General features: G+C 41.2%; 1 protein-coding gene across 3 annotated transcripts in view; it reads right to left on the reverse strand.

The window, feature by feature from the left end:
- Kcnq5 (potassium voltage-gated channel subfamily Q member 5) overlaps nt 1-24,859 on the reverse strand; it is a 564,994-nt gene that overhangs the window by 26,402 nt on the left and 513,733 nt on the right. For all 3 annotated transcript variants that reach the window (XM_087564913.1, XM_087564912.1, NM_001134643.2), the window contains 1 exon segment: nt 2,102-2,210. In XM_087564913.1, coding sequence (XP_087421039.1) covers nt 2,102-2,210 — 109 coding nt within the window.

Consider the following 24,859-nt stretch of genomic DNA (forward strand, 5'->3'; position numbering starts at 1 on the left):
ACAGAATGTTGCTTTTTTTTAGGGGGGAGGGGAATCCAATATGGTTGTCACTAGCTATGCGTGCCCATGGCCACTAAACATTTGAAGTGTGTATTGTGTAACTAGAGCCAACTGGGCAACCTGAACTTTAAATTGTCGTCTATTTTAAATAATTCAAATTTAAATAGCATTTTAAAAAAGTAGTTACAGTATTGGACAGTGCATTTCTAGATCCTCATTATCCCCCTTTGAAATTTGAAAAAAAAAATCGCATGTGTTGTCTTAGTCAGGGTTTCTATTCTTGTACAAAATATCTTGGCCAAGAGGCAAAGTTGGGGAGGAAAGGGTTCATTCACCTTACACTTACACAATGCTGTTCATCACCAAAGGAAGTCAGGACTGGAACTCAAGCAGGTCAGGAAGCAGGAGCTGATGCACAGACCATGGAGGGATGTTGCTTACTGGCTTGCTTCCCCTGTCTTGCTCACCTTGCTGTCTTATAGAACCAAAGACTACCAGCCCAGGGATGGTACCACCCACAATGGGCCCTCCCACCCTTGATCACTAATTGAGAAAATGCCTTACAGCTGGGTCTCATGGAGGCATTTCCTAAGGGAGGCTCCTTTCTCTGTGATAAATCCAGCTTGTGTCAAGTTGACACAAAACCAGCCAGTATACGTGCATAGGTGCCTTCGTGTTTTTCTGTGCCATACATAGTGCCTTGTGACTGAGGAGGCTAGAAGAGAGCATTGGATTCACTGGAATTGAAATACAGTGAGCAGTTATGTGGGTACTGGGAATGAAACAGGTCCTCTGGAAGAGCAGCTAGTGCGACCCCCCTTTTTGTGGCGTTTTCCTATGTAGTCTAGGCTGACCTCAGACTCACAATCCCTCCCCCCCAGCTTTCTGAAGCCTGGGATTACAGGCGTGTCTTATTTTGCCTCTTTGAAATGTCACTTAGGACTTCTAGGTTGTCCATGGATATATGGTGACTATATAACTGGTTGCTCAAATTGGTACCCAATGAGAAAGTCTGGTGGTGCTTTCTACAGTTACAAGGTGATGTAGGGCATAACCTATGACCATCTGGGCCCAATAGGAACCTCCATTTGTGTAAGGGCAATTGACCTTTACTGCATTTGGTTTTGACTGGGGATACAGACCATTTAAGCATCTTCGGAAAGCACATACATTTTCATAACATTACAGTTTCCTTTACCACCCATTCACTGGTAACCGGTAACAACATTTACTGGCATTAACTGGTAACTAATTTCTGCTCGCCCAGTATTTCCCAATGAATCACAAGGGCACATCTAGCATCATGACCAATTCAGACGATAAGCAAACAATTAATTGTCCTGATATGAGCTGGCATTCTTAGCTCTTTGCCATTGTAGAGGACCAGATTAAGAGTCCCTGTGTATGAACAATTACTGTTTAGAATGGAAAAAGTCACACTGCACAGTACCTCAGGCTTCCCATGGCCAGAGCTCAGCCTTAATTCAAGTAGCCAGAGGGCTTTCCCTTTTGCTACAAAATATGGAACATATATTATTGAATAAAAGGCATAAAATAATTTTAAAAAACCCAGTTGCATCAATAAACCAAATGTCCCTAAAGCAAATATAACACAGTATCCTAGCTCTTACAGGAATTTCTCAGGTGTTGCTTAGGTTTTCAAATCCCACCGACCTTTTCTGACATATCTCATGTTGCATTTGGTACAGTTCCTTATGAAGAAAAGAAAACGGGCTGGAGAGATGGCTCAGTGGTTAAGAGCACCGACTGCTCTTCCTGAGGTCCTGAGTTCAAATCCCAGCAACCACACGGTGGCTCACAACCATCTGTAATGAGATCTGATGCCCTCTTCTGGTGTGTCTGAAGGCAGCTACAGTATACTCATATACAATAAAATAAAATCTTAAAAAAAATAAATTTATGAAGAAAAGAAAACATACTCAGTGAGTTAAAAAGCATTCCAGTGAACAAACCGAGGGGAAATAGTTATTCCAGGAAACTTAACCTGGTGGGGGCAAATTACCCCAAATAGCCCCACTGGTAAATCAAAGAATCGGAGATAAGCCAGACTCACATGGTTTTGTCCACAGGTTCTACCCACCTGATGGCTCGGATGACGGTTTTGAGTGGTGGGGTGAGGTCCTCCACGGACACGTCACACTGGCATCCTTTCTCATCGTATACGTCGTCAATGCCAAGGGCTGTGTCAGCTGCAAGAGAAAGACACAACTTAACACCACCGGTTTCTGGTTAGGACATTCTGGGTTGCGTGTCTCACCTAGGATAGGTGGGGGCACTTGCAGACTGAGCATGTAACCAACTTCTGAGCTATAAGCCGTTTGCGTTGCCAAGTCTTAGCCTTGTCCTATAAACTCATCCACGTCTTTGGTGGTGACAAACATGCGTCCTTCGCTCATGATTTTCGCCCTGGTCCTTGAAAGCTAATAGCTGTTATTTAAATTGCAGCTGTTTGGAGCCGAGGAAACTGTCTTTGGACTCTTAAATTCACTAGTCTGCCCATACAGAGCTCAAATCCCCCGACGCTGACCTCATTAGCCCTGTTGCTGAACCGGTTACTGAAGCAGCAGACCGGAGAAGGCTGACTACTTATTGCTTGCTCGCCTGGCGGTGGTGGGGTCGTTGAGAGTGCTTCCTTAAGCAGATACAGTCCACGCTAAGAGGGGCTGGTTTGCGTATGAAAATCAGTTCTGTGTAAACCAATCAGGTTAACTTTCTGTCTAATTGTAGCATTTAGGAATGTGTACAGTTCCCTGGCTTTTCACGGTGTTGGGGTAAGGCACAGAAAACTCTGAAACTTCTCCAAGGATGCATGAAAACTAAAGGGATAGAATCAGAGCTGTTCATCTGCAAACCAGCCTCTTCTGGCCTCTTCTCATGCGGCCCTTTTGCCTGCCCTCTTGGTCTCTGGATTCCCTTCTGTATTACTATTCCTTTCACGTGGTCATGTGCATGTCCAGCACTGACAGAAGATCCAGCTTGGAGCAGTCTAGTTATCTTGGCTGTGTGCCAAGGTACTTTATATCCTAAAGGAGCTCTGGATGTGTATGAGGGAGCTTCTAGGAAGAGGACACAAGGGGAAGAGGACATAGGTAGACAGGTAATACATGTAGACTAGCTGATAGGCAGAGCTAAGACCAACATCTTGTGAGATGCACAGATACTAGCTCCTCAGAGGCACTCTCAGTTAACACTCTTCGGGGCTTCCAGAATGGAATTCTTGGGTGCATCTGATAGTCGTCTTCAAAATTGAGGCACGTGACTGCTTTCTCTCATCTGACCTCTAGTGAGAGGTATTATGCTTCAGAAAACCGGGTGTTGTTGTAAAATTATAAAAAAGGCACTGTCTTTTACCCCCTCTAGATCTGGCACCACAGTGCCCCAAGATATCTGTTAGATATCTTGCCAGAAACACACATCCCAACTCCGTGGTGGCCCAGTGTCTCTAGCCGCCACACACTCCCTTAAACTTAAATCACTACATGAAAGAACACACAACACAATAACCTCTGATCCAATTGATAAGATACAGTTGCCCACCTAAACACATGCCTACACATCCATCCCTTAAGAATATTCATAACAACCTGTAATACACAGAGTGGAATCTTTTCTTTTTTTTTTTTTAAATATTTATTTACTTTATGTGAGTCCACTGTCACTGTCCTCAACAACATCAGAAGAGGGCTTTGGATCCCATTACAGATGGTTATGAGCCACCATGTGGTTGCTAGGAATTGAACTCAGGACCTTTGGAAGAGCAGTCAGTGCTCTTAACCGCTGAGCCATCTTTCCAGCCCCCGACAGAGTGAAATCTTAACATCAACCTCCATGTTATCTCTGCCCCTTCTCTCCAGTCTCCTCCTCTCCCCTCAAACTTTTCTCCCATCCATCCTTCCTTCTTGTCCAATGACAGGCCTCGTTCTACTCTGTACCCACCCTCACCTGTAGGACATCCTACAACCGGGGATACTGGAGAAGGCATAGGGAGGGCAGTATTATGTATAACAATATAGCAATATTGATGGCCTCTTGAAAAGGTAGCCCAATTTTTACATTCAGCAGCATGAGATGCAGGGTCATTTGTTTGTAAATAAAAATGTTACTGTTTGAGAAATTTTTTTTGGTCAAGTGTGGTCTCCTATTCCTTCTATCCCAGTTTTTCCTTGAGCTACTATTCTGCCCCTCCCCCAACTTCATGTTGTGTTTCCCCATTGAGTCCTCTCCCAAACGATCACATGACAGTCATCTCCTAGGTAACCGCTGTACTTCCTCGACCCCAGCCTAGATGTCAAGAAGCCATGTGGTCCAACTACCTTGGTGGGAAGTCTAGACTGCAAATGGAGCTGTATTTATATTCAGGTGTGTCTTACTGGGCAGATTTATCATACTATTTTATAACTTTAATATTCAGGTGCAAATTGAACAATCATTTATGTTTGTAGATTACATTTATTTAGTGTGTATGTGTGTGTGCACGTACATGTATGTATGTGTGACAACATGTATGTGAAGTCTAGAGGACAACCTGTGGGAGTTGCTTCTTTCCTTCTCCTATGAGGGTATGGGAGAATCACACTCAGGGGCTAAGTTTGGCAGTAAGCAATCTTTATTGGCCTAGCTACCTCACCAGCCCTGAGTTCTGCTCTTTTGGTAGGTTTCGTTAGAACAAATAAATATCATACATATCTCTGTTGGTGCATGCGGAACTAGGGAGCTGAATTAGAGTTTATTCTCATCCTTATTCCAAAGGCCCCCCAAAATGGGAAAGACAACATCATTTCACTGCATACGTGTAGGATGATGTCATTACGCAGCAAGGCGGGTCCAGGATAAAGCGAAGCCTATCACTGGATGAGAAGGAAGGGTAGGTGGGGAAAAGTCTAGGAAGGAGGGGGGAGGACAAGGAGCCAAGAAAAGGAAGATGGAGACAGAGGAGGAGGAGGAGGAGGAGGATTCCGATCCAGGTGGTCTAGGTCAGTTTTTATCTTGTCTAGGTGGGCAATTTCTATATTTATTAATTGGCAGTGAATTTATTCTGTGGATGTATTATAGATTGAGGATTTAATTATAAATCTGATTGTTGGGTTACAGTTGGTTGGGTCACGATTTCACTGGGTAGTTGGGAGTTTATATCGGGGGGCTGGGAGTATGGGCAGAGTCCATGGCAGGGAGCCGCAATAGGCCAGCCACTACTGGATATCTGGAACCATGATTTTAGAGAGATACTAATCTCAGATAAATTAGCGTTAGTTCAAATGGCCGGCAGGAGCCAGGACTAGTGAGCCAGGGTACTCTCGGGAACTGGTTCCGCCGCTTTTAAAATTTTTACCCTCAGCACATTTGTATCTTGGGATATCATGTTTCTTTCTAGTAAAGTTAATAATTCATTAAAACTCTGTTCCCTAACAGCTTAGAACACTTTACGACTACTGAGCAGCTGGGAATGGGTAATCCTCAATGGAGGCTAGATCTGTGCTCTCCCCTCACAGGTCAGGCTGTGAAATTTCAGTAGATTTTTTTTTTAAATTTTATTAACTTGAGTGTTTCTTATTTACATTTCGAGTGTTATTGCCCTTCCCGGTTTCCTGGCAAACATCCCCCTAATCCCTCCCCCTCCCCTTCTTTATGGGTGTTCCCCTCCCCATCCTCCCCCCCATTGCTGCCCTCCCCCCAACAATCACGTTCACTGGGGGTTCAGTCTTAGCAGGACCCAGGGCTTCCCCTTCCACTGGTGCTCTTACTAGGATATTCATTGCTATCTATGAGGTCAGAGTCCAGGGTAAGTCCATGTATAGTCTTTAGGTACTGGCTTAGTCCCTGGAAGCTCTGGTTGCTTGGCATTGTTGTTCATAAGGGGTCTCGAGCTCCTTCAAGCTCTTCGAGTTCTTTCTCTGATTCCTTCAACGGGGGTCCTATTCTCAGTTCAGTGGTTTGCTGCTGGCATTCGCCTCTGTATTTGCTGTATTCTGGCTGTGTCTCTCAGGAGCGATCTACATCCGGCTCCTGTCAGCCTGCACTTCTTTGCTTCATCCATCTTGTCTAATTGGATGGCTGTATATGTATGGGCCACATGTGGGGCAGGCTCTGAATGGGTGTTCCTTCTGTGTCTGTTTTAATCTTTGCCTCTCTATTCCCTGCCAAGGTATTCTTGTTCCCCTTTTAAAGAAGGAGTGAAGCATTCACATTTTGATCATCCGTCTTGAGTTTCATTTGTTTTAGGAACATGCAGTATCAGTCACCTAAGGTTCTCCAAAGGCCTTCTAGCTTTGGACAATCTTCCTACCGTGTGCTGCTCATCCTTGGCACAGAAAAAGAAGTATAAAATACAGCTCTTTTTTCTTTATGTGATGCTTTTCTGCTTTTACTTTTCTCCTCAGCTTTCCTTCCCTTCCCTCCCTCCCTCCCCTCCCTTCCTTCCTTCTCACTTTCTTTTTTGGTATTCTTTGCTTTTTGTTTTGGTGGACCAGGACCTTGATCACGCCAGGCACTCTCTGCCTCTGAACTGCATCCTTAGTCCTGTCTCTTATCAATAATCAATATTCTGCAGTTGTTATTCTCCATTTAGAGTTAGAAAAAAATCGAAAACAAACACTTGAAAAACAAAAAACAGGTCACAGGGCAGTGGTAGTGCACACCTTTAGTTCCAGCATTTGGTAGGCAGAGGCAGGCCTCTGTGAGTTCGAAGCCAGCCTAGACTACAGAGTGAATTCCAGAACAGCCAGAAAAATGCTGTCTGCAAAAACCAAAAATAAAACCAAACCGAAACCACTCATTAAAATTGTTACCTTTTGTAGTGTTTAGTGAGGATCACTTTGTCTTTAGGGAATAAAGGAAGAAGATGCCAAAGAAGGAATTCTGGAAACATATCTAAAATCACCATTTTTTTTCCTCTCATGAAAATCTAATAAGATGTAGGTAGGTGTTTATGGAAGGGCAGGTAGCTTCTAGTTCTTTTTCTTAGTAAGCTGCCTTTTGAGATTCAGTCCCTCTTAGCAATTTTGAGGTTGTATAGTTGGTTTCAGTCTTGGCTGCATTTTAGAACATGTTAGATTCACCCAAGGAGTAGGGAACAAAATAGCCAACTCCCAGTGTACCCTAGGATCAACACGGGAACTGAAAGAAGAAGCCAGGCAGCAGAAATGGTACACGGGGTGGCCATAGAGCAGTTGCCTTCATGCTGGAGACCTTGATTTTAATTCAATATACCCATACCACCACCGGAAATAGGCATCAGAGAAGGCACAATTGTTTTTCAGATTGTAGAGAAATCCGAGTGTAGCCAGCGGCAAGAGGAACTGTCATGGTTGGGCTATTGACAGGGACTCTCTGAGCCACAGCTGCTGGAGAGGGTGTTTTTAATGATTCTCTGTTCAGTGTGTGTGTGTGTGTGTGTGTGTGTGTGTGTGTGTGTGTGTGTGTGTGTGTGTGCGTTTGCTCTGGATATGTTTTTCAGAGTTGCAATTTGAGACAAGATAAGTGCTTCACAAGACAGCAGAAAAGGTCCACACCTACAAAGCAAAGCCTCAGATGAATTGGTGATAAGAAGGCTTTGAGCTAACAAAACACTAATTGTTGTGTGATTCAGCTTGAAGGTGTCAGCCTCCAGTGAAATTCCAGTTACCATCTCATGTCCCCGGTCCTGCCTAACCTGACTCCTAAAGGGTTCATATTCTCGCTTATAAAGAAGCAACTGCTGTTCCACCCACAGGAAGTGTAGATCTTCACAGAACCGCATCAGATAAATTGTCAGGAACCTAGCAGAACACATTCCTTTTCTTTCTGTGCCAGAAGAATCGTGCCGGCAGGTTTGGGGAAGTGGAGGAATTATAACGGAGGGAGTCACAGCTTTGATCATGAAGACAGAAAGTGAGTGCCCATAGTAGGTAAATCATAATAATACCAGAAATATTTCAATGGGAAAGTCTGAAAATTCAAGCAATATTCATGTGACTTCTAGGCTTAGGACATTTAATTGTGATATCTATATAAATGGGCAGATAAATTATTCAACAGGTGACTTGGACTGGGGATGCATATACTACAGTGGCTAGCAAGCACACGGTTCTGAGTTTGATTCTCCAGATATATATATCAAAGGATATATATATATATATATATATATATATATATATATATATATGTATATATATATATGTATATATCCAAAAGCAACTAGTAATAATACTAACCTTAAAAAATTGCTAACTATTCATTTATTACAAATACAAATCCACAAATTAAAACTGTAAACATTTATCTATGTCATTTGTATAAGTAACTAGTAATGACAAAACTCAGATGGATTTAGTACCAAACACAAGTTGGAACACATTTTTTATGGCTACTAAGACTTAAAATTAGGTTGGAGAAGATGGTAACACAGTTGTGAGGAACTGAGTGCGAATCTCAGGAACTCATGCGGAAGCCCAGAGCTCCTACTGAGAGGTGGGAGGTAGAGACAGGAAAATTCCTAGAAGCCACCATGTCGGATGGCTTGGCACACGCAGTAGAAGAGTACCCTACCCAAACAGTTTGATTTGGGAAACCTGCAAAATACAAACATTTATCTGACTATCACACTCAGGAGAGTTAACTGTGGTATTCATATAAATGGGCAGAGAAAGCACTTTATAGAGATGACTTGGGCTAGGGATATATAGTTCAGTGGAACAGAGTGGCAAGGTCCAAGAACAAGAGACTGACTTCAACAAAGTGCAGGGCAAAGGATGACCCCTGTGGCTGTCCTCTGACTTCTACAAACACAGGTGCCACTTTGGAGTGTGTGGATTCACATTCATGAACACACACACACACACACACACACACACACACACACCACACACACACCACACACACCACATACCACACCACACACACACACACACACACACACACACACACACACAGTTTAAAAAAACTTATACATTAAAAACAAAAGCAGCAATATTACAGATCTTAGTGCAGGGAAGCTTTCTTTGTGTTACAAAAGGAAGAAACTTAATGTAGTAAGGTTTATGATATTGTAGCCTATTGTAAATAGTTACAAAAGTGCAGTGTTCCAAAGTCGGATGCTGACCGTTGTCCTAAATTATAGCAGTGTACTAGGAAGCTGTGTTAGTAGCCAGGACACAGATGAGCAGTAAGGCCAGCTGTTGACGATGATGTGGAAACATTTTAAGATGTGTGATCAGGTTGTAACATGGAGCTATGCACCCATGTGGATTACGGACAATGAGATGTGAAGAGGAGAAAAGGAGGAGAGAATACGGAAATGAAGTTAATTATACTACGGTAGGGTATTCTAAATTGTATGTATATTCTTATCAGTCCCTCAAGGATGTTTTTTCCTAACCCTTAGAATAGACTTTTTGGGGAAAGAAAGTTAGAAAATGAACTACGGCTTCTTTAATAACATATAGGTTCTGACATACAGACTATTCAAAAACAAGACAAAACAAAACAAAACAAAAACAAAAAAAAACCAAAGAAGAATTGGCATGAAGGAAAGAATTTTTTCCCCCAAGATTCAAAACTTCAAAGTAACCAGGATTGTGGTACATTTCTTACGTGTGAGTGTGAGAGATCCCAGTGCACGTATAGAGATGAGACATACAAAAGCCATCTGTCATTGGGCCACAGGGAACACACGTTGGAATAGCCACCATAAATGGCAGTGATGACCAATTTGTTACATTCTGTCATGAGTCACGATGCCTTCTCCAAAGGTTCCTTCCTTTGCTGCTTATTGGATTAAAGTTGTTCTGTTACCCACCAGCACCTCACAGCACCTTAAATATCTTCCTATATTTAGAAGGCTCGTCTTAGACACAGGCTAAGCCAAGGACGATTTCTTTGATCCGAGTAGAGTTTAGAGTGACATATTGGGCCCTGGAGCAGTAACACAATCCCATTTCTCTATGTCCTTGGCTTGGCCCATTTTCAGTCCTGTGCTTGCTGCTGCTAAGTTACCAACAGATTGACTGAGTCCCTCAGGCACAAACAAAATAACCAACCCAGGAAACAGATAATGTAATTTTTGGCCCAGACTTACCTCTTTTCAAATACTTATTTTTAAACTCTACCTTTCTTCCATAATAACACTAACCCAAGCTTGTAAAAGTTTATCCTTTATCGATTTTGCTCTTTGACTGACCACATAATATTGGTATGCTTTAGTGAGGTACAACAGGATGCTTTTTGGTCTCCATTATTGAGCCAGTGTCTTGTTATGTTTTGTGCATACATCTGAATTTTTGATCTTCTTGCCCCAACCTCCATGTTGCTGGGATGTAGCCATATATACCACAGCCAGCATAATATGATTTTGTAATCACGAACATGCTGGAACACATTCAAACCGGAGTATTCAGCATCAAGACCTGAAGCTTTGCACTTCTCTTCCTTCCTTTCTTTTTCTTCTTTCTTTCTTCCTTTCACTTTGTTCTTTCTCTTCTTTTCTTCCTTAATTCCTTTCTCTTCCTCCTTCCTTCTTTCTTCCTTCCTTCCTTTCTTCCTTCCTTTTTCTCTTTCTTTTGTGGCAGGCTTCTCTGGGTAGCTCTTACTGTCTTTGAACTGAGATCCACCTACATCTGCCTTCTGAGTGCTGGTATTAAAGGCGTATGACACCACTGTCCAGCTTACATTTCTTTTCTTCCTAGAACTGTTTTTTTTAAATTAACTACTGATTACCATCAGTATACCAAAGAATAAAAGTATACCCAATTTAATTAATCGGTGCTTGGTAAAATGATAATATGCACTACATTACAATGTTAAGCCTAACTGTCAAGATGGCACCTCTTAGTTGCTTCACAGAGAAGTTAGGGCATGATGAAAATTAAAGCTCAGTTTGGGTTCATCTATTTGGATGGTAAAAGATGATTTTGTAGGTATATCGGCAGGGTATGATGTTGAAAAATTCATCTATTTGCCTTAGAAATAATATTATAGTAAATATATATAACCAGAAGGGAAAGAATGGGTGGATTTCGATTAAAAATTTATATACATGTACAGAATTCTTAAATGAAAAAGAAAAAAGAAAAGAAAAGAGGGGAGTGCATATGAATTAATGACAGAAAAGAAATGATGTCATGGGTTGGTGAGATAGGCCAGTGGGTTCAAGTGCTTGGTGCCAAGCTCAATGGCCTGGGTTCGATTCCTGGAACGCACATGGTAGAAAGTGAGAATGACTCTTACAAGTTGCCCTCTGATCTTTACACACACACCACGGCATCTGTGCAATGCCCTCCATACAAACACAAGAATAGATGTGATGGAAATGTAAATAAATGCCTGAAAGTAAATGATACCCATCAAATTCCACAACAGAGCGCTCTCTCTCTCTCTCTCTCTCTCTCTCTCTTCCTTTCCCTCTCTCTCTCTCCCTTTCCTTCTCTCTCTCCCCTTCCTTCTCTTTCTTTCTTTCTTTCTTTCTTTCCTTCTTTCTTTCTTTCTTTCTTTCTTTCTTTCTTTCTTTCTTTCTTTCTTTCTTCTGTTTTGCTTTGAGACAGAGTACCTCTGTATATCAGTCCCTGCTGTTCTGGAACTTGCTTTGCAGACTGGGTTGTCCTTTAAAGAGATTCAACCGCCTGTGTTTCCCAGGCATGTGCCACTGTGCCAAGTCTCACAACAGATTTCTCTGGGGATTAATTTTTTAAAACACTGGTTTGTGAAAACATTTCAAAACATTAAATTAAATGTTCATTGTGCTGAGTAATTTGGAGACAGACTAAGTTCTGTGCTCTGTACAAATTAAAGGTTTTATGCTCTCCCACAGGTGAAGTTCAATATTTGAGTTTTCTTAGCAGAAAGTATACATTCATAATATCAACAGAACTTATAGTATTACTGCTTGCAGAACACCTATCTTTCCATCTTCCTCCCTCCCTCTGTCCCTCTCTTTTTTCTTTCTTTTCTTAGAGCATGTCTCATATATTCTCCTATGCCCTTGAACTTACTATTGTGGCTGAGTATGACCTTAACTTTCTTATCTCTTGCTTTTATCTCTCTAATGAGTACTAGGATTAAAGGTATGAGTTACAGTGTCTGGGTTATTGGTGTTAGGGATGGAACCCAGGGTTTCCTGTGTGCTAAGAAGTACTGAGCTACATCCCCAGCCTCCACAAACTTTTCTAGCAAAAAAAAAAAAAAAAAAAAAAGGCAGACTTGGATGACCAAATGTAAATTTTTTTATGTGTCAAGTTGTAGCCATTGTTCTTGCTACCTGATAAAGAAAAAAGAAAAGAAAGAAAGGAAATAAACGACGGCAGTAATGGAAAGTAACTATTCTAGATTTCAAACAACAGAGAGTACACTGTTGGGAAACACCGAAGACCAACCCAAAACACAGCACCGTGAGCAGCAGGAGTGACAGCTGATTCAGCAATCAGGGCAGCTGTGGAACGTGGGTGTTGGATATGCTGGTCTATCTATCTCAGCCATAGCTGTCCGGCACAGGCTGTAACAACTGCCTCAAATCCACGCCAATATGTTTATTCTTGAACTTTAAGGTCACAGAGAATTATTTAAGAGCATTTCCCTCCTCTACTTTAGGAGTAATCTTTGAAACCTGGAAACCTAGACACTCCAGATTTGGCTATAGCTCCCATTTAAATAGAACTTGAAGTTCACGTTTAAGCAGTAAGTCAGATATAATTTTGCATGTCAACCGGTAGATTTTATGTAAGACTTTCATTTAATGCTTATGTCCCATCCAGAAGAATATAATTCTTATTTAATTTATAATTTCTTGGTTACCCAGGAAATGAGAAGTAACATCAACATCTCATTAGTAAGCAGTTCCAGCTCTGGTTTCTGTAGATGTGTCAAAAAATATCCATCTTGATAGGGACCAACACAGTACACCCACTGGTCATATTATAACATGAGCATACCTGGGTGAAGGGGAAGTTCATCTGGCCTTGTCTTGTCTTCCAGTAGTTACACCACATTCTCTACTCTTTGTAATGATCCTCCATTGTCACTTACTGTAGGCATGAATAAATAGCAACTCTAATACTTCACAATTCCATACACTTCAGCATTTTTACAGAAGTATATCAAATCCTATACAGACACTTCCAGCAGTACAGTTAGAAGAAGGTGCAACATGGTTAAGTTCCCAAATCACTGATGCTGCCCTGTACTTTGTACCAAGAGTTCCTCTCATGGTCCATGTGGAATTTCATATAGGGATCAGCTCTGGCTCATCACTGGTTCTAACCATTTCCCTGTAATTCTTGGGTTACAGTTCCTTAATAGTAACCATATCCACCAGATCATGCACTAAATCACCAGAACTCATTCTGTCCCATCTAGCGTTAGCTCACTACCTGTTAGAGACTAACATCTCTCCATCTTTCCTTCTTGCATTTTCAATTAAATCATAAAGTATACAAAAAAAAATTTTTGGTCCAAAACCTTTGAGGCAAATCTTATTAAAATTTGGCATATTCCCTCTAATCACATTTCTTCTGCATCAACTGATGCTTTCTGTCAAAGTCAATTTCTTAACAGATTGAAATTAAACATCTCTGGTTGCCATGTAAGAGAAATTTATTCTGAGAGCTTTTGCTTTGTCTTATTGTTTTATGGTCTTTCCATCCCATGCTCTAGGTATACCAGATGACCCATTTCCACCAGGTGCTATGTAGGCATCCTATGGATATACTCTTCAAAGTGTGCTGTCCACACACCCGAATCATCACCTTTCTTTCTTTCTTTCTTTCTTTCTTTCTTTCTTTCTTTCTTTCTTTCTCTCTCTCTCTCTCTCTCTCTCTCTCTCTCTCTCTTTCTTTCTTCCTTTCTTTCTTACTTGGCTGGTAATTTCTGCATACTTAAAGGATTGTATGGGAGGATTGGGAGGATCCTCCCATACAAGGGAGGATTGTAAAGTGCATAGATTTCCAACAAGGGCAGGGAACACTCAAATGGGGGTGAGCCTCAGAATAAGCAGAAGAAACTGTTTAAGGTTCAGCATGCATGCAACTTGTGCCACTTGGAGAACTGTAGTTGTGTCTGGCATTCTAGCAGTTATTTTTATTGTCAATGATCCTAAGCAGACAGCATGAGGGATGGAGAGAATCTGCTGCAAGTTCCGAGCCTCAGATACAGATCTGCAGTGGCAAGCCTTGCAGGTGCATGCTGCCCCTCAGAAATACACTGGGGAATCCAAGGAATGGATTAACCCCTTCTTCCTTTACTGGGTACACATATTTCTTTTTTTTTTAAAAGATTTATTTATTTATTATATATAAGTACACTGTAGCTGTCTTCAGACACACCAGAAGAGGGCATCAGATTCCATTACAGATGGTTGTGAGCCACCATGTGGTTGCTGGGAATTGAACTCAGGACCTCTGGAAGAACGATCAATGCTCTTAACCACTGAGCCATCTCTCCAGCCCGGTACACATATTTCTTGCTGGGAGGTGTTTCTCTTTGTATTGTGTAGCTTTTGGGTGAACCAAGACCTAGTACTTATCAGGTAAGTGCTCCATCACTGAACTACATACACCCTACATTGCATTGTTTTTTATTGTTTAGAAGCCCTTTTACTTAATACATAGTGAACTCTACCACAGCAGGACTTTGTCTTCTTCTCCATGTAGCTGATTTCTCAACATTATTCTTATGGTTTCATCATCTATTGTGCTTATCTATCTATCTACCTATCTATCCATCCATCCATGTCTGTCTGTCTATCTATCTATCTATCTATCTATCTATCTATCTATCTATCTATCTATCTGTTTGTCTATCATCTTCCTAACTACCTAACTACTTATCTACCATCTACTTATTTACATTCATGATTAAGTAAAACCCAAAACTCTGCTAAGAGAGTTAATAGCTTATATGCTGAGTTAGGAAACTATCTTATTGAGTTTCTATAGAGTAAGAAAGTGGCAAGGAAGCATTTGGTGCAACTGTGAATATATATCCCTAAAATGTAAAGACTATAGGACTAAAATAAAAAACACACTATTGAAAAAAAACTGAAAAAAAAGAGAAATTATTTTATTTGAAAATAAGTCCAATCATTCTTATATACAGAATATATTACTTTCAAAATCAATAACCATTTGAGTTTTTAAAGAATAACTTTAATTAAAGCTCTGCCTTCAACATTTTGAACAGGTATTTGCCTTTTCGTATATGCATATACATGTCTGAAACAGATACACTGTACTAGGCAAATGTAAGCACAACGGCAAACTACAGGTGTGTGCAGTTCATATGACTTAATGTCTGTGTTGCCTATTTTATATTTCAGTGTTATAAACTTTAGTGCTATTAATTTTAGTGCTATATTCTTAATAAGAAAGAAATCTTAGACGCAGGATAAATAGCCCAGTACCCAAGACAATACAACAGAGCAACACATTTAAATATAAGAGAAAGTGAAGTTTACATTTCTTTCCCCAAAAAGAAATCTAGACTTTTACGTGAATGCCCCTCTCAAATCTGCAAAGGGGTTTTTATATGAAGGAAAAATATGATTAGCAGCTGGCTAGACTTATTATTTGTTAACTTGTTCTATAGTACTTTTCAGATATTTTGACTTCTATCCATAAAAAGAAAAGAAATGCATTTCATATTGTGTTCTCACACACACACACAGACACACACATACCCACACATACATATACACACACACACACACACACACACACACAGAGAGAGAGAGAGAGAGAGAGAGAGAGAGAGAGAGAGAGAGAAAGAGAGAGAGATGCATATACACATCAGTAAGATAAGATGACAGAATGATTATACATATCTAGTCTTGTTCTTTCTGAAAACTCACAAAGACACAGTGATGAGATAATTTAAAAAGATAAACTATAAAAAGAGAGAATATGAGAAAAGGCAGCAGAAACCCAACTTTGGAGGTGGGAAGCAGATGGACAAGTTAGGTAACTAAGTAGCTGACACCAGAAAGAAAACTCTGTATCAGCCAGCAACAGGATAAATGGAGGGGCCAAGATTTACACTTCAGAGAACTCAAGACTGTCAGGACTTGGCAGCACTGGGCTCTTCTAGATGCAAGAACAAATGGGAACTTGTTAAGATGAGAAATGCCGAATATAATCTGCACCACACTTGGCCTCACAGTCCTCTCTGCATTCTCTTACTCTGCCCTCACCCCTGGATATGATCAGCTGTTTTACGTTTCTATTTCTTTGACTTCACAGCAATGATGGGTGGACTTTAATCTGGAGCTCTGAGCTGAAAAAAAAAAAACCCTGTCTATCCTAAGTTTTATGTGTCAGAATATTTTAAACATAGCAGCTGCAGATGAAACTAAAACACTGTTGTAGCAATGACAGCAAACTCTATACCCATTGTGTAGGGGCTTGGATAAGTAAGTGCACTCTGGCAAAAATACGCTAAAGATACTAATATAAAGAACAGGCTACATTTTGACACATTAAAATGCTTGTAATTTGTATTAGAGGCATGGAAGGGTCTTGCTAAGGAATCAAAGAGTAAACCCTGCTAAACTGTCATTGGCAAGAAGAAAACATAATGCTCATACTGACTGGGGAAATAGAGACACATAAATGTCATCAGAATCCTGTGGGTCGGCTAGGAGAGGTAAGAAAGAACTCCATCATACTTCCTTATAAAGAGCTCACATTATTTGACTTTTTCTTTACCTTACTGTTTTCTTTTACTTATTTCTAAGAATTTGAGAGCCCCGTCAATTCATTGCTCACAACATAGTATTTTGGGGATATGTCACATTGTTGGGTGGTTAAGTTTGGCTAATTAACAGATTGTTAGACCACTGGGGATAACCCTGTAGACAGGAGTAGCCACACCTTTCATCCTATCTGTTCTTTTTTTTTTATCTTTATTAACTTGAGTATTTCTTATTTACATTTCGATTATTATTTCCCTTCCCGGTTTCCAGGCCAACATCCCCCTAACCTCTCCCTTCCCCTTCTATGTAGGTGTTCCCCTCCCCATCCTCCCTCCATTACTGCCCTCCCCCCAACATTCCCGTTCTCTGGGGGTCCAGTCTTGGCAGGACCAAGGGCTTCCCCTTCCACTGGTGCTCTTACTAGGCTATTCATTGCTACCTATGTGGTTGGAGCCCAGGGTCAGTCCATGTATAGTCTTTGGGTAGTGGATTAGTCACTGGAAGCTCTGGTTGCTTGGCATTGTTGTTCATAAGGGGTCTCGAGCCCCTTCAAGCTCTTCCAGACCTTTCTCTGATTCCTTCAACGGGGGACCTATTCTCAGTTCAGTGGTTTGCTGCTGGCATTCGCCTCTGTATTTACTGTATTCTGGCTGTGTCTCTCAGGAGAGATCTACATCCGGCTCCTGTCGGTCTGCACTTCTTTGCTTCATCCATCTTGTCTAATTGGGTGGCTGTATATGTATGGGCCACATGTGGGGCAGGCTCTGAATGGGTGTTCCTTCAGTCTCTGTTCTAAACTTTGCCTCTCTCTTCCCTGCCAAGGATATTCTTGTTCCTCCTTTTAAAGAAGGAGTGAAGCATTCACATTTTGATCATCCGTCTTGAGTTTCATGTACTCTGTGCATCTAGGGTAATTCAAGCATTTGGGCTAATAGCCACTTACCAATGAGTGCATACCATGTGTGTTTTTCTGTGATTGGGTTACCTCACTCAGGATGATATTTTCCAGATCCTATCTGTTCTTAAACTGCTAATCTCCTACCTAGGATACCTAGGTGCTAACCTAGGATAGTACAATAAGATGGCCTTCCAGAATTAACTGCCTGCATCCCATCCAGTACCTTCATTAAGCTCCTAAGCATGGTGACCCCGCCCCTCTAAGGTCAGAGGTCGCTTCCCTCTAGTTCTGCAGGTTGCTGCTCGCTCTCTGATTTCATCTTCTCCTGTGTGTCAGATGACCTAAAACTCACCTCAGCCACGTCTCGCCAGCTACAAAACCTGGAACGAAATTTGAATGGAGGTGTGTGGCAGTGGGGGATGGGGAACTGGAGGTAGCCACTAGGAAGTCCCAGATGCCAGGGACCCCAAGGGTACTTGAAATACCCGATAAAGGGGAGATAGACCCTGCAGAGACCATATCCAGTGGATAGGCATGGCCCCGTTTGAGGGATGGGGGCCACGTACCCATCTCAAAAATATTAATCCAGAGTTACTCCTGTCAGAAGGAAATGCAGGGAAAAAGAGTGGAGCAGAGACTGAGGGAAAGGCCATCCACAGACTGCCCCACTTGGGGATCCATCCTATATGCAGACACCAAACCCAGACACTATAACTGATGTCAAGAAGTGCTTGCAGACAGGAGCCTGGTTTAGCTGTCCCCTGAGAGGCTCTGCCAGAGTCTAACCAATACAGATTCAGATGCTCACAGCCAAACATCCGACTGAGCATGGGGACCTGAATAGAGGAGTTGGGTAAGGACTGAAGGAGCTGAAGAGGTTTGCGACCCCAAAGGAAGAACAACAATATCAACCTACCAGACCTGCCAGAGCTCCCAGGGACTAAACCACCAACCAAAGAGTACACAGAGGGCCCCATCGCTCCAGCTGCATAAGTAGCAAAGGATGGCCTTGTCTGGCATCAATGGGAGGGGAGACATTTGTTCCTGTGAAGGCTCCATGCCCCAGAGTAGGGGAATGCCAGGGTGGTGAGATGGGAGTGGGTGGATGAATGGGGGAGCACCCTCATAGAAGCAGAGGGATGGGGGAGGGGATTAGGGGGTTTGTGGAGGGGAAACTGGGAAAAGGGGGATAACATTTGAAATGAAAATAGATAAAATAACCAAAAAAACCAAAAAACCAAAAACCAAAACCAAAAACCAAAAACCAAACCAACCGAAAAAGCTAAACCAAAACCTGGAAAGAATCTTTGTCATTTAAAACACCAGCATAGTACCATTCTGTGGCAAGAGCACATAATGTCCAATTTTCCTATGGCTGGATACTCAGGCTGTTTTGATCATTGGCTATTGTGAATAATGCTGTAACAGACAGAGGAGTCAGGTAACTTCCCGCATACTGACTGCATTTCTCAGCCTTCTATTCTTAATTAGAAATATTTATTTATTTACTTATTTAGTTATTGTGTTAGAATGCTTGCCCACTTGTGTGCACCGCCTGTCTGTCTGGAACCTGTGCAGAAGGGCACGAGCTGCTCTAGATCTAGACTAACAGATGGCCCAGAGCTGCCACGTGGATGCTGCAAACTGGACCTGGGTCCTCTGCAAGAACAGTGAGTGCCCCTATGGCTGTGGTAATTTATATTGCCACCACAGCGTTGTATGTTTTTCTTTACTTTCTGGAGACAATACCTGGCATCTTTTGTCCTCTTGGTAACAGCCATGGAGAGAGGGTGCTACCTGACAGTGGTTCTGATTTGCATTTCATTGATTAGTAGTGATGCTATTTCTTATCGTGTTTGTTCTCAGGCTGGCTAATTAGCAACATTCAGAATTACTAATTTACACTAATGAGTGTAAGTACTAATTTACACGAACCTATTATGTAAGATGCTGCTGCATTTGGGTGCTTTCTTTTAAAGATCAAAGATGCCATTTGTGAATAATTCATGCATCCTCGGCACCTTAAATTATGTTAATTATGATATGAGTCTTCTCTAAGATTCTCTATTAAAGATTGTCAATTAACTTCACTGGCTAGCAGAAATGCTGGCATGATTTCGTGGAATAGTTCTTGACACTTAATTAAGGGGGTCTCTTTGCTTTGAGTGATGATATGAAGCACTAGAGAGTTTTCAAAAACAATTAATGTAGTGTGTATTGCTGATCACAGCATGACAATAGCTTAGCCACCGCCAATAAGGGAAAGGGGGGAAAGTGAGAAAAAGTATTTTTCTTTAAAACTGTACTTTATTTTTTTAATATACTTTTGACATATCTTTAAAAATTATTTCAGGGACTGGAGAGATGGTCAGACAGTTAAGAGCTCTTGTTGCTCTTCCTGAGGACCACAGTTTGGGTTCCTTCACCCACGATGGGTGGCTTAACCTACCTCAACTCAACGTCAGGGCATGCAATGTCCTTTTGTAGTATCTTCAGGCACTAACTGCACATGCATACAAACACAAATAAACAAGCATAAATCTTTAAAACAATTATCGAAACTTAACCAAGTCAGGAGTTCCATTAAGAAGTTAAAAACACATGAAGCTCAAGAAGAAGGAAGACCAAAGTGTGGATGCTTCAGAGCTTCTTAGAAAGGGAGAACAAAAATACTCACAGGAGGAAATATGGAGACAAAGTGTGGAGCAGAGACTGAAGGAAAGGCCATCCAGAAACTGCCCCACTTGGGAAATCCATCCCATATACAGACACCAAACCCAGACAATATTGCGGGTGCCAAGAAGTGCATGCTGACAGGAGCCTGATAGAGCTGTCTCCTGAGAGGCTCTGCCAGAGCTTGACAAATACAGAGGCAGATGCTTGCAGCCAACCATTGAACCGAGAATGGGGTCCCCAATGGAGGAGTTTGAGAAAGGACTAAAGGAACTGAAAGGGTTTTCAACCCTGTAAGAACAACAACAATATCAACCAACCAGACGCCCCAGAGCTCCCAGGAACTAAACCACCATCTCAAGAGAACACAGTGATGGACCTGTGGCTCCACGCACATACATAGCAGAGGATGGCCTTGTTGGGCATCTATGGGAGGAGAGGCCCTTGGTCCTGTTAAGGCTTGATGCCCCAGTGTAGGGGAATGTTAGGGTAGGGAGGTGGGAGGGAGAGGGAGGGTGGGTAAGGGAGCACCCTCATAGATGCGGGCGGGCATGGGATATCGGGGTTTCGAGAGGGGAAACTGGGAAAGAGAATAACATTTCAAATGTAAATTTAAAAAATCCAATAAAAGAAAAATAAAAAAGTTAAAACCCCCTCCGATTCCTACCTCCTGTACTCATTGGCACTCAGTGACCTAGTAGAGAGAATTTTGATAATACAGCCTTTGTCTCAGGGATATATTGCATTTGTCTGTGGTCCCCAAAGACAGTTTTTAATCGATAGATTTAGTTAATTGGATCCTAAGTAATACTTAATCAGTTACTTGTTCATGACCTGCTGATTATTCACTCATTTAGACTAAATATTTTCTTTCTGGCAATATTTACTTAGTTATTATTTTGTGAGACAAGGTCTCATGTAGCTCAGGCTTGCCTTGAACTCCATATATATTAAGGGAGATGACCTTGAACTTTTGATTCTCTTGCCTCCCCCTCCTGAGTGCAAGATTACAAGCATACAACATCACACCTGTGCAATGCTGGGGGATCGAACCTACGGCTCCTGCCTGCTAGGCAAGTGTTCTGCCAACTGAGCTGCATCCTCAGCCTCCAAATATAATTAGATATAAATATATATTTTATCTATCTATATATATATATAAATTAGATATATTTTATCTATATATAATTAGATTTTTAACTATATATAATTATATATAATTTTTAACTATATATAATTAGAAATGATATTTCTAAGTAGCTGTTATGTGCTATACCTTATGTTGTCATATTGTGAGGCAAGGCCTCTCTCCCAGAGCAATTATCTATGCCGTCTTTGATAAACCCAATGGCTCCTGAGATGTAGTCATGGCACACAATGCAATCAGGACAGCGCCATTCTTTCTGTCTTTCTATGAATTATTCAGTGTGAGGACCTTAAACCTTCATTTTCCCATGACAGGAACTTCATCAAGTACTGGAGGAAGGAAAAAGGAAGATGTTCAAATTAATAATACTAAAACTTCAATTCTTCAACATCAATGTAGAAATTGGTACTAGGTGATTATTAAATAATGACTATTCAACTTTTGAGGACCTATACTGTGCTTGGCATTGATCAGTAATTTTTCATATATTATACTTTATTAATATTCATATGACCCTGTTAAACTTGTATGATCCTATACCTGGATCCTTGGAGCAAGAAAGAGAGATGGGGAGGAGAGAGGCAGAAGGAGTGAGGGAGGGAGCTAGGGAGGGAGAGAGATAGAGATGGAGAAAATATGAACACAGAATGAGTTTGTCAGTTGTCTCATCTTATTTAATCTAGTTCGGGTACTAGGGTTAAAGAGAGTTTTATTTGGCTCCAAAGTCGTGATCCTAGTCACTGTATGTAATTAATAAATTTTCATAAAAAATTCACAGAATCCACCTTCACCATCTTCTTCTCTATAAGTCTTTCCAATTAAAAGCAAAAGCATAAATCTTATAGCTTTTTGTTCACACATACAAAAATCATTTTTTATATATAGTCTACTAGCAGATAAGCAAGGGATTTGTAAGGAAAACATGGTGCAAGATTGCGTCCAATAGAACAAATACTGAGGCAATTCTGGCCAAGTCAAGTGACAAACTACATTCAGATCTCAGGGACAGTCACTGCTCCACACTGGATAGCATGGCCTCACGGGGCCTCATAACCGAAGTCAGATTAGGAGAGGCATTATCCTTTTATATGTAAGCCTTCTGGAATGTATCTGAATTAAGCTGAGATGACTTAGAAGATCTTATTTTTATCCCAACTCTAAGGGATAGGATTTGTTTCCTTTGAACCATGTTGAGGGATCCCCAACCTTACTACAAGACACTAGGTTTTATAGTAGTGGCCCAAACTACAGGTTGTAAATCTACACCTACTTCCTCATATCAAATACCCCAGCAAACTCTCAACATGGACATACACAGTGACCACTTGAACAGAATCTCTTTCTTAAGAACCTCTTGCTATCATGTGACCCCAGCCCGCCCAGCAGAAGGCGAGAGAGCTTGCAGGTCAGAGGTGAGTAATCTCACTGGCGGCTTCTTCTCCGCCTTCAGTCAACCTAGCAGGATCACCACAGACAATGAAGGTGTCCAGCCAAGATCCAAAGAACTGCCTTACAGAATTGGAGGCCAAATAAATGACTGCTGTTTTCAATCACGAACCTGAGAGAGGTTACTTATGGCAGATAGACAGCGGGTGCAGAAGCATGTAGATACCTACTCAGGACATTTTTCAACCCAAATGCAAAAGAGGGTAATACAAGTTTGAAATAACCTGGGCCATGGCAAGTCACCAAGTCCAGCAGAGGGGTGTGGCATACTTCCTTATTAATGGGGTTTTAAAGGTTTTTGGGTGCAAATGGTGACTTGTAACTGGGAGACAATGATCTTCTGAGGCCTCATAATCTTTGCTGCCTGTGAACAGTGGTTAGGCACAGTGCATGCGATGAAGGAGAGCTCTGGAGGGAAGAAGGATTTGGGAAGGCTAGATGTTAACTACAAACTAAAGGGAATTTGGGGCAATGTAAAAAAGTAGCAGGCTGCCACGGACATAAAGCAGGGACCAAGTAGCTTGTCTTCTTTCTCTGCCAGCCGTCTTTTGCAGATAAAGGACCCTGGACTCTATCTGACCCTTTCTTTCTTTCCTTACCAAGTAGAACACACCACGAGCACTATTAAATATAATTTCAAAATTGTGTCATATTGGTTTCTTTTTGTGCAGCAGGCGACTAAGTGTGCCTTTGAAGAAAATAATTGAGATATACAGATGAAAAAAGAAGGAAAAAAAATCTCCATGAGCCGAAATGTATTTCTCCTAAATATGGGCTAAATTCTGTGATTTGGGTGATGGTTAAGTTTGAGATTATTTTGTGCAAATCTCAGGGGTGACACGGGTTATTTTTATCAAGTAAGGTATCTGAGAGTGAAGAAGATACCTTTGTTCATCCCTGTGCAAATCAGGTCTATAATAACTGGGGTGGGGGTAGTAAAACTTACACAGTGTCACGTGTTTTCACAGCCTCTTACTCTGAACTCCAGGAAAAAGCCAGCCTTGAGCATTTTTAATACCTTTCTTGGATTCGAATCTACCAAGTGAGGGTTTATTTCAATTTTATGATGACCCACTGTGTGCACACATATATGCTTCACAATGATACCACGGGACACTTCAGATAATTTTCAGAACATGAAGAACCATCTCCAGCCCTGGAGAAAAGTTGGAAACAGTGTGATTGGTGAAAGGAAGGAAAGAAATGAGACAAAAAAAAAAAAAAGGAAAAGAAAAAGAAAAAAAAAGGTGTCAAAGGAACATGAAGCCCAGGTGATGATAATTTATCTTTAGCATCCTTTAGCCAATCCTTCCTTCCCTCCTCTGTTCCTCAGTATGCCTAATGGATAAGGATGTTACTTCCCATCAGGATAGCCGAGCAGGTTTTAGAAACTCAGGCTTAGAACGTTCCTTAAAGGATGTCTGATTGATCTCCTTTAGGGTCCAGAAGCCCCCTGCTGCAGATCTTCCAAGTTTGGCTTGAATGTGTCCAATTGTGGAAACCACTCTATTGGCCCGGGATGTTTAAACACCTGGGGTTAGGCTTTTATTATATTGAACTAAAAACTGCATTTCTTATCTCTTGGTTTTGATTCTGCTCTTTGAAGTGACCAAGAATATGTCCAACACCTCATGATAGGGTTGAAAAGAGGCTAGGCATTGCACAAGAAAGTGTCCTAGCCTGAATGTCAGAAACATTGGTTGGCAAAGGATGGGCTGATTTACTTTCCACATTTTATTTTATTTATTTTTTTGTTCCACTAATAGTATGATAAAGTTTTTGATAATATTACTTTTGAAAATTTGTGTTGAATAGAACATAAATTTGTAGCTATATAATCAAGGTGTGATTTAACACAACACATATCTATCTATTTCTATCTATCTATCTATCTATCTATCTATCTATCTATCTATCTATCTATCTATCTGAAATAGGAAGGGATTGGTGAGACCCTTGATTATGCTAAATGTCACAAACTCAAACACTCTCAAAGATAAGTAGGTAATGGAAATACTGTAATGTC

The sequence above is a fragment of the Rattus norvegicus genome, chromosome 9, assembly GCF_021556685.1.
Source record: "Rattus norvegicus strain SHRSP/BbbUtx chromosome 9, alternate assembly SHRSP_T2T, whole genome shotgun sequence".
Classification (NCBI taxonomy): domain Eukaryota; kingdom Metazoa; phylum Chordata; class Mammalia; order Rodentia; family Muridae; genus Rattus; species Rattus norvegicus.